General features: G+C 38.5%; 1 protein-coding gene across 1 annotated transcript in view; it reads left to right on the forward strand.

The window, feature by feature from the left end:
* cpxm2 (carboxypeptidase X (M14 family), member 2) overlaps positions 1-11562 on the forward strand; it is a 108135-nt gene that overhangs the window by 38619 nt on the left and 57954 nt on the right. The window contains exon 3 of the mRNA XM_036571857.1: positions 3959-4068. Within this exon, the coding sequence (XP_036427750.1) occupies positions 3959-4068 (110 nt within the window). The remainder of the gene's footprint in view (positions 1-3958; positions 4069-11562) is intronic.

The raw sequence follows: 11562 nt of genomic DNA on the forward strand, positions 1-11562 counted from the left end.
CCTTTTTGGTGCTATATAGAACCATTTTCTAATGTTCTAAATATATAGAACCATATTCAACACATTCTCCATCAATCTGAAGAACGATTTCACGAAGCAAAGAACCCGTTAAGCATGCAAATGGTTATTTGAGTGTTCATGGTTTTATATAGAACCACTGTCTTTACTAAAGAACCCTTGAAAAACCATCTTTTTAAAGAGTGTACATTTACATTGTTTACATTGTTTGTAACAAAAAGATGGTTCTTTAATTGTTCTGTACTAAAGAAAATGGTTCGGTATAGAACCATGAACTCTCAAAGAACTCTTTTCGTGATTCTTTGCATTGTGAAAGGGTTCTTCAGATTAATGGAGAATGTGCTGTAGATGGTTCTAAATAGCACCAAACAGTGTTCTTCTATCGTTATGACGTCAAGCTTGTTATAATAGAAGAACCCTTTTTGATGTTAATGTAACAATGTAAATGTATACTCTTTAAAAAGATGGTTTTTCAAGGGTTCTTTAGTAAAGACAGTGGTTCTGTATAAAACCATGAAAAGTTCTTTGGGTGTTCATGGTTCTACATGGAACCCTTTGCCTGATTAGATGGTTCTTTGCATTGGTAAATTCTTCTTCAGCTTAATGGAGAATGTACTATATAGCACCATAGCAAAAAAAGGTCCTTCTATTGGTACGATGTCAAGCTTGTAACAAAAGAAGAACCCTTTTTGGTGCTACATAGAACCCTTTTCAGAAAGGTTCTATATCGAACCATCTACAGCACGTTCTTCATCAATCTGAAGAACACTTTCACAATGCAAAGAGCCCTTTAACCATGCAAAGGACCATTTGATATCAAACGCTGAGCTCAGAAAGTCGGGAAGATGTTTTTAGTTCTGTTTTAATTGTCACACAGTTAATAGTAATAAAGAACCGGTTCTCTACTTTTAAGTGAGGTTTGCTTTAGATCAGCCAACATACAGATACAGTGGTGGTTTAATCTGTAAAATTGATGATAAAGTTTGCTGTTTTTTGAGAAAGTAAATACTTCATAAATGTTAGTTTTCACTCGTATCACCATCGTTACCTGCCTTGCTTGTTTCTAACAAAGCTCACTTTCATTGAAGTGTCTGTGTTTTTTTCCTCATATTGTAGCTTAAAAATGTGGAGGTCAAAAAAGATGCAGTTACAAGCTCTGACATTCCTCTTCCGAGCCAAGTCGAATGTGGAATTTGACCCATTCTTCCTCATGTCATACCTGCCTGGCTCAAATGCGTCAATAAGGAAATTTTGGATTTTTTCCCAATTTTTCTCCCTAATTCCACCAGCAACCCCCATTCACACGATACTACCAGCACTAGGAGGGCGAAGGCAAACACAGGCTTCCTCCGAGACCTGTGAAGCGCCGCCGCATCTTTTCGAACTGCCGCTCACGCAACATGATTGGACAGCCGAACGCGCTCGGAGGAAAGCGCCAACCGCCAGATCTGATATGCCACCCAGATAGTGAGGCCAATTGTGCTCTCTTGGACTCCTGGCCACGGACGGCTTTAGCATCAGTGCAGGGGGAACGTGTGATCTCCTGATGACAGAACCAACGCTTAGACGGCTGCGCCACTCGGGATCCCCCCAGTAATGAACTTAATACACACACATAAAGCCTTTTTGGGGCAGTGCAGGGGGAATTACAGTCTGAGGTAAAGGGGTTAAATCACTGTGACAAATGGCAAAACATCTTCAACATTACACCACAAGTCCAGTCACTTTGCCTTACTGCTAATCAGCACTTGGACAGAAAGTCAAAGGAAGTTTGAGGTAAACTTCTCCAGCAGGGCAGGATGGAGTCATCCAGCAAGCATGCAGAGCTGCGCCTGTCAGGCCCTTCAAAACGTCAGACATCAATAAGTCAATTTGATGGACAGCTGAGCTCCAGGTCTGGCAAATGACTGTGAAATCCTTCTTCGTTTCTCTTTGCCAGATGTGTTTGTGACTTTTTAAGACTATTTAAATTTGCAGATGAAGCAGTTTCTGTCTTTTTGAGCGCATAATTATTATTGACATTATGATTGACATTATCTTCAGCACTAGAATCTAATATCTGCCTGTGGGTCCATTTTACAATAGAAATGCTCAATCCAGTTTGTTGTCATTACACATACACTCTTTGGCCACTTTATTTGAAACTCCTACCTTGTAAAACACACTAGCATATCAGTGTTACTGCTGTGCTGAGAATCCACCTCCCAAATAACAGCAGGTCAGTTTCTGTGGTCAGAAACTGAGCATGGATGAATGAGGTAGAGGAGGGCTGATAAACTGTGCAGTAACAGTTGAGCTGCAGTTTGTAATTCTACAATTATATAATGGACCTTTAAGGTAGGTGGAGCTCATAAAGTGGCCAGTGAGAGGGTCAGTGGTAAGTATCCTTTATTTATTTAACATTTTCTCTGAGATTTGTCAAAATTCTATCTTAGAGACATAATTTAGCAGGAGCTGGTCTAGAAATGTCAGCATGTTCATTAGTAACAGAAAGAATGAGGCCTGCTGAATCACACATGACACACGTCTCGGCATCCTTGTTCATTTTTACGTCTAGTTTCCATTTTTTATGGCTGGAAGTGCAAATTTGATGCCAAAACGTAGGTTGAAATTAGGAGCTGGGACATTCTGAGGGAAAAGTCCAGCAGGCAGAAGGCTTTATTGCAGTAGAACAGCAGGACTTCAGTCTGTTTAAAGAGTGTTTTGTTGTGCCTCTCGACTTGACTACTGTAATGCTTTATTCATGGGACGTCCTGCAAGTACAACCAACAAACTACAACAAAATACAGCCAGACTATTAACAGGAACATAACTAACAGGATCATATTAGAGCAGTTTTAGCATCACTTCACTGGCTGCCTGTCTCTTTTAGTATTGACTATAAAATTTTACTACTGATTTTTCTATGGTTTAATAGTTTAGCACCTTCTTACATTTCTGAGCGCTGAAAGATGATCTTAAAGTTCGATTGCTGCTTCTCCATAATCCACGAGTGGAGAGGCAGCATTTTGTTTTTATGCACCAAAGATCAGCAACACATTACCAATAAACACCGGCTCCTCCTGTGAAAGCTGTTAAAAAACAGTTAAAAGCTTATTTATTTTAGTTTGACTAGTTTTTATTGTTTCCTTTGTTTTACTGGAATATTAATATTGCGTTTATTTTCTTGTTAGCTGCATTTTTATTGATTTTTTTGTCTTTTTTAATTATCAGCTTTAGACAAAACTCAGACGCTCGCAGACCAAACTGAAGTAAAATAGCTTTATTAGCAAAAGTATAATCCAAAATCAAGGTCAACCAGTTCAAAGTCAGAGGACAAATCGAGAAAACTGTAACCATGAGTCCAAAAGCAGAGTCCATAAACCACAAAGAAGGTCAAACCAGAGACACCAGCAATACTAAGAGGGTGAGGCTGAAGACGAGGTCAACAAACAAACGATGGTCATACACAGAAAAACAAACTAACAGACTGGAAGACTCGGTGAGGCTCTGAGAGGGGGTTTATACAGTGAGCTTAACAGGTGAGCTGAATCAGTAATCAGGTGAAGGAGCAGTGGAGAGTCACGTGAGGGAGATCTGGGGTGATGTGATCTGGCGAGGTGTTCTGGGAAATGGAGTCCGGAGTCTCTTGTGCTTTTTAATTGTATTTATTAATGTATCCCCTTTCCTGCTACTCATTATTTGTTTATTTTTTCTGTTGTTTTTACTTTGTATTGTTGAAGCACTTTGAGCTGCATTTTTAATGAATGATATATTAGATGCTATATAAATAAACCCTGTTAAAAATATTACTCTGTAAAAGTCAGAGACCACCCATCTGCTAGCAGATCTAGTTTAGTGTCTGCATCTACAAGTGTAAACCAATAAACATGAAGAACAGCAACAAGTGCTGCTTCCTGCTGGTCTGTCTGGAGTGTGAATCTTTGTTTTGGTCTTTCAGAGTGCCCTCCGCTGGGTCTAGAGACGCTGAAAATCGATGACTTCCAGCTTCACGCCTCCACAATGCAGCGCTACGGTCTGGGAGCCCACAGAGGTCGACTCAATATCCAGGTGAGCTCACAGGGGTAATTACCACGCAGTGGCATTCAACTCATTTGGGCTGTTTCACTGAGTTTTTGAAGGGGGGCACTAATAGGGTAATTATGTTGCGGTATATCCTGAAAGCCTCTGCTAATGAGTAGCGCCAGCTTATCTGTCTGGAAAGTAGTTATAAAAAAACTGAAATGGATACATTCTGATTGGCCGAGACAGGCCTGCGTGGGTTTTGCTTGACTCACTCTTTGACAAGTTTGTTTGTGGTTTTGCCCATGAGAAGCGATTGAGCCACAAGTTTGCATTCAACCAACAGTAAACACCACATTAGGGCTTTAGTCAAGACCACCTTTGTGAAGTTCTATGACTTTGACTATCAAGACTATAACTAGACAGAATTGAGTCTAAAGGGGAGACCAAGTTAGAACCAATCTAAATAAGAGCAAGACCAAAAAATCAAGTCAAGACCAAATCAAAACTAGTCTTATAACTAGTCTAATCAAATAGTCCTTTAAAAGTGATCTATACTTGTACAGACTCACCTGGGACAACATAATTAATATTTATATGAAATAATTAAATTAATTCTATGACCTAAGAATAGTTCCATTAGTTTGCATTGAAGTCCCTGTAGTTACTGAATACTAAGCCATTGTGTGAAATAAACTGGATTGTTAGGGGGTTAAATTATATACTTACATAATTTATTACATTGTAATTACATGGCATTCAATTTCCTCTGTATTTCGCAGAGTCTGAGTCTTTCTTTCAATAACAGGAATCTCTTCTACCAGCAAACAGAAATGTTTCAATCTAATTTTCTGAATTGAACACAAGCAAATGTAATGATTTGGTTTTGAGTTGCCTGAGTATGAGTTGGTATGTGTTGGCAGTTAAATAATGATAGTATAAATAAACAGAATTAAAAAAAAACTAACATTATTGGTAATCGTTGAGATCAGAGACTAAATTTGGCAAGAACAATGACCGAGACCAGGACAGGTCCAAATACTCTTAAAGTTTGAATACAAATTCTGTCAAGTCCAAAACAAGTAGGACTACAAACACTGTGGAGTCCAAGACCAGTTTGAGTACAAATAAAGTCCAAGACCAGTTTGAGTACAAATAAAGTCCAAGACCAGTTTGAGTACAGTTACTATGTTCTATTACTGAGTTCAAATGTTATCTAGACCCAGTCATGTCCTTGGACAAATCTTGAGTCCAACACAGTGTGACCACAAATATTATAAAGTCCAAGACAAGTCTGAGAACAAATACCGTCTATCAAGTCCAAATACAAATATTACTGTATCCAAGACATCAGAGGACAAATACTGTAGAGGCCAAGACAAGTCTGAGGTGATTGTCTTGGACTCAGTAGTGTTTGATGAATGCAGTAGAGGGGCCTGGTAAATTGTGCAGCAACAGATGGGCTACTGTCTGTAACTGTACACCTAATGGACCAATCAGGTGCGACTATGAGTGAAAGTACAACATAATTTCTGATAAAGTGGATGGAAAGTTTATCTATAACAGCAAATAGCACATTCATGTCTTCCATTAACATAACAATCCATCACAGTTTCGTCTGGTTAAGCTGTGTATTACAGAAGATCATGGGCTGCCTTTGCAGACTTAAAGTCATGGAATTTGTGTTTTGCTTTGCTTCTCATAACTAATTCAACTCATGAAGAGCTTCATAATGAACTGATGAGTGTATTAAACTGATGAGTTATGAATGACCCCTGCTATGAAATGAAAACAGCAACGTTCCTTCATTACTGTGTGCCGTCTCAAACTGAGCCACAGCTACATCCACTCTTCCTGCTGAGTATCGTTTCCGTTCTCAGATCCAAGAGAACGACAGAAGTGTGAATTAGAGTGGAGAACACTCTCCATAAGGTTCAGCACACAAATCTGACCTCATTCCATCCGACGAGGAATGTATAAATGACCCTGGGTGAACTCTCCAGGAACGTCCAGCCCAGAGTCAAACACTATTGAGGCTCTTGTGACATTTTGCTCACTCAAAAGTGAGAGGCTTGTTTTCTCTTTACTAAGACCGACCCTGAGTGAGCAGACTAACATTAAAAATGTCGTTTTGCTGTACATTCAATTATTTAAATGTAATTACATAATTCCATGGTGAGCTAGGTACTGATTTATGTTTTCATTCAATTTTCAGTCTGTTTTAACAGGTTTGAGTCTGAACATCTGACTTATTCCTATTTGTTTTGATGTCAAAAATGACCGAAAAAGTAGGAAGGAAAATAACACAATTACTTTTCATCAGATTCAATCTTAATAAAATATCTCCTCTTCTACTTACAATCTCAAATGTGGACTGACCAGGCCCATGGGCACAAGCACCTTTGGAAGCCCCAAACCCCCACAAATAAAAATAAATAACTTCAGTAAACAGATGATGTTTTCAATGGCTGTGCAATGTTAATATGTGCATATTATCATTTTTGCATTTTTTGCAACCAATCAGCTAGCACTTCATTTTTATCTGAAATTGCCGTACATGTAGTCGCAGATGTAGATGGTAGTCACAATGGGGTCTGTTGCACAGAGGGACCCGTGGCAGCCCACGCCCAGGTTTTATTCAGCCTGCTCCAGGCTTGGACTGGCCATCAGGAATACCAGGAGATTTTCCAGCAGATAGCCTGACCTGTCAGTTGGGCTGTCGAGGCCAGTAGTACTAAAGATAACCTAAACTAGAGCACCACACAGCAACATCCTGTAATATTTGACCTGCTCCTCTCCTCCATAATGTCTCACATGATTGGTCGTCTTACAGCACTTATACAGTATACGCATAAAAAACACAGTATACACATAAACACAGTATACGCCTAAAAAACACAGTATACACATAAAAAACACAGTATACGCCTAAAAAACACAGTATACGCTTAAAAACACAGTATACACATAAAAAACACAGTATACGCCTAAAAAACACAGTATACGCTTAAAAACACAGTATACGCATAAAAACACAGTATACGCATAAAAAACACAGTATACGCCTAAAAAACACAGTATACGCTTAAAAACACAGTATACGCATAAAAAACACAGTATACGCATAAAAAAACACAGTATACACATAAACACAGTATACGCCTAAAAAACACAGTATATGCATAAAAAACACAGTATACGCTGATTCTGGTACCGTCATACCTCATAGATGGGCACTGTAGTTAAGTAGGCTGTTCAGTATCACCTGATAAATATATACAGTGTAATAGTCTGAAATCTAGTGAGCCCCTAAAGTACCTTGGCCAAAAAAAAAAAATGGAACAACGTTGTGTTCCCTAAATTTTTTTGCGTTCCCTTGCCAACACTGTGTATAAATTTCATGATGACCAATAGAAATGGCCCAAAATGATTTGGAAATAAATCTGGTTCATTGACTTACATTAAAAGTAAGGGAGGTCTTTCCTTCTCCTGTGAAGTTACCATTTTGGACATACGACTGTACGACTGTACAAAAGTCTTAAGCATCTTAGAAATTGATAAGTGAAGTTATTTATCTGGGCAATAATTGTTTGTTTGTTCCAAACACTAATATTAGAATAAATACAAATAAACAGTCCATTGTGATTTGATGTATTTTAGTTAAGCCATTTTCCAAATCTCTTTTATATGATGTCCAGTATTTACAGTTTTCATTTATGTAATCAGTTTATTAAATTAAATAAGAAGAAACTGATTGAATTGAATAAATCTATTTCAGGCCAGAGTGCAGCTGTATTTTGCTGTATTTGTGTTGATTTGTATTTATTCCAGTGTTATATAGCATACCAAATAATTAATCTAACATAAACATTAATGGTGAATGCTAGTGGGGGGAGTGGCATACCTTAAAAGTGTCAAATTGTTTGACATAACAATAATTAATACATATGCAAATGCCATTGTCTTTTTTATTAATTGAGAGTAATTATGGTATGGCGGGGGCTCATAAGATCCTAGTTACGCCACAGGTGGTTTTGAAACTCTAAGCCTCTTTATTAGATGTTTTACCATGTCTGCAGCTGAATGTATAACACACTGAATTATATATAGAATGAGCTCTATCAGTAGCGTGGTTGATGCTTAATAAAGTGTTTATAACAGGAGACATTATCAGACATTTATGGATCTCTTTGAAGGCATTTATTTGGCCCCTGAACAGGAACTACGCCCCATTGTGGCCAGTGTCTGCATGTAAAGGCTTATTCTTGAGACTCAGCCACAGGGATAAAACAGCAGTCCGGCCAATTTAATGCGTCTAACCCATAAGCCTAATAAAAAGACCTGGCATCCATAAGCTGACGGTATTTCCTGAGCGATCATCTAGCGCTGTGCTCGCTACATGCTTCAGGCCTGAGTCCTGCTCCGTTTCCTCTGTTCCTGTACGGTGCGCCGGTAACACTTAATGTCTTCCACACTGACTGTATGTCTGTATTTGATGCCGGATCCTCTTCCGATCAACCGGACAAACAAATGTTTTTGTTGTTTTAGCTGGTGCGCTTTTAGCGGGCCCTCGGGCCGTGTGCTCCCGGAGCTGCTCGTAGGAGGATTTGGCTGGTGCCCTGACCCGAGGAACTCGGAAATATGGAGGGATAAAACAGCAGACGTGGAAAACAGATGTCAGGCAGTGACAGGCTTTGAGTTTTATATAGGACTTCCAGGAGGCCCAAACACTACACAGTAAAATATCCAGTCATATTAGATTCATATGATCATGTGTTGAATCTAAAGCCTAACTGAGTATCACCTAAGAAGCCTGCTAGTTGTCTGTCGCAGTGCAGCTCTATAGCCAAGCTAGTCTGTCTAGCTGTGAAACAAAGCCTGGTTTCAGGCCTTTTCTCATGTACACACAATTTGTGACTGCAGTGTACATTCGTGAGATCCTGCTGGTGTGGGTTCATGCCAGTTTCTTCCCTTTCAGTAAAGTGCACCAATCCTGCTTGAGTGCTAATAGCTCCCCTTGTGGACAGTTGTAGGTATAGGTGTTTTGGGTATGTGTGATTTAACATATTACAATTTGACCTTCAGAGCAATGGTGTATGTTTGAAATATTGCCATATATGGATTATTCTACCCAATTTGTTTAACACACAAATTGAACGTTTAACTGACTCAGACTTTAGACTACATTCATTTTGAGTGACCCTAAACCTTAATTATGTTTATTTTATGAAAATAAATGATTGAACATTCCATTTTGTCACCACCAAAACTGTCACTGTGACATTACCAAATGTTTCAGTTGTGACTGTTTCAGTAATGACAAATTTAGAACTCAAAAAGAACAAAAAGAAACACAGCTTTGAACAGTTGTTCACACATCAAATCATCATATTTATCACTTTAACAAAAATATGTGTTTCAGTAGTGACAATTCATAATGTTCCACACTGATTTTCAGACTCTGGGACACATTTACTTCAAAACAATGGGATCTAACTGCTCAACATGTGGCCATGAGGGACAGGGATGCAGCCTCACTTCCTGCTCTAAAATGCAGGAGTGTGGCTAAAATAAGGCCCCACCTATGGACTAAAACTCTGTTATGATATGTGGGACAGCATTTTATTGTATTAATAAAAAAATTAAGTTTATTCATTTAAAATCAATTATTAAATTCATAATAAATAATATTCAGTTTAAAAGAAATCAAAAACATCTTAAAAAGGGTTTGGATTTGGGACAGACACCTCCCAATAGAAAGTACTCCATAAATGAAAATTTTGCATAAATTTAGCTTATTACTGTCTTCATTTATGCCTTGAGTTTAAATAAATCATAACATAACCTTTGTAAGTATCTAAGTTTAACAGTTTTATGGGTTTTTTTAAACACCAAACTAATTCGGTAGAATAGTTCATGTGGCTCTGCTAAGTTTTAGGTATATGATTATGTAACCTATAATACGTTGAATATCATTGTTTTGTGCATGAACTCAAAGGAAAAATCAAAGTGAAAGTCAGTTATCAGAATGCATTTTATAATGTTATGTACATACAAAGTAATACATTTTATTTAAGCAATAGACGACGAGAGGGAGTGTGTTATCATGACATAACATCACAGCTGTGATTTGGTCGCCGTAGATCATCACAGCCGTGATGTTATTGGCGATAACACACTCCTCGAGTGTTCTATTGCTTTAATACAACAGTTAAATAAATAAAGTAATAAATTAATAAACTGGGCCGTGAACGCGGCGTTTAATATGCTTTAATGTTCACAGTTCCTTCACCAAATTATAGTTCCTTAACGAGCAGCTTGTTGCTACGTCAGAGTAACGAGCTCCGCCCACTCGCTGCACAGTCTGCTGAAAAGCCTCGCCTTTTGTTCCAGCCAGTCTGTAAAGCATCTTACAGCCCATTTAGTTTGGCGAATGGTGTTGGGTTCATTTCTGGCTGATTCCAGGTTGTTCAGCTGTTCTTCTGTCTCAGCTGCCGACTGAAAAGCTGCTCAGTGACAGTTTGGGAATTTAGTGTCGTCTCATCTTCAGAGTCTGACCAAATCGGCTGTCGGTCAAATGTGATCTTAAAAGTGTCCGTTTTCTGTTTGTGGCAAAGTAAGAAGTAAAAACGTTCAAATGTCTTGAGCGTCTCCTACAGCTGTCAAAACACTGTATCACACTGTATTAGAACCTTCTCAACCTTCTCAGCTTGTGTGGCCGAAACTAACTGCTGTATAAAATGGTATTTCTCCCAATCCTGCATGCAGTCATATATATATATATATATATCATGATTTTTTAAAACTTTTTTTCACATAACAGTGAACATATGGTAACACAGCACTGTTTAATGCAAATACTTTCAGTTTATAAGCACTTTTTGGTCACCAAATCACCACCGAGAGTCTCTGCCAGTCTGAAGACGCCACTTTTCTCACGCTGGGGCTGAATCTCAAACGGCTCCCTACATAGTGCACTACGTAGGAATTTAAATATTGACTCCTGCAGCCCAACAGAGCAAAACATTGCTAAAAATGGTCATTTGGGATTCATCCACATTCAGACTCGACAGGCAGTGCAGTATCTGACAGCAGAAGCTAGGATGTCTATACTTAATGTTACACAGCTCACTACTTAGCTAGGAAGTACGGAGCCGTTTGGGACTCAGCCTGGGTTTGATGCGACTTCTGACTGAAACAAGGACATTTGAAGCGTGTAAGACATTCAGGTGACACTCTTTAGGCTTTTATTGCAGTTTTACAGTGAATCGTATTATGAGTACTTTAATTCAAGCCTGTGATATTAACTATTTATCAATTTCAAATCATAATAAAATATCTATTCCTGTGGTGGGACTGAACGTTCAGAATCTGCACTTTTCAAAGTATTTCTCTGCTTTCAGAGAAGCAAGAGTGGAAAATAATTCATATGAAATTTCAACGTGTTTGTTATTTATGGTGGTGAATGTCTCTTCTATTAAACAGAAGGCAGTGAATTTGAAGGGTGACTGTGTTTGTATGTGCCTCCTGTGTGTGGTTGTC

This window comes from Colossoma macropomum, unplaced genomic scaffold, assembly GCF_904425465.1.
Source record: "Colossoma macropomum unplaced genomic scaffold, Colossoma_macropomum, whole genome shotgun sequence".
Taxonomy (NCBI): Eukaryota; Metazoa; Chordata; class Actinopteri; order Characiformes; family Serrasalmidae; genus Colossoma; species Colossoma macropomum.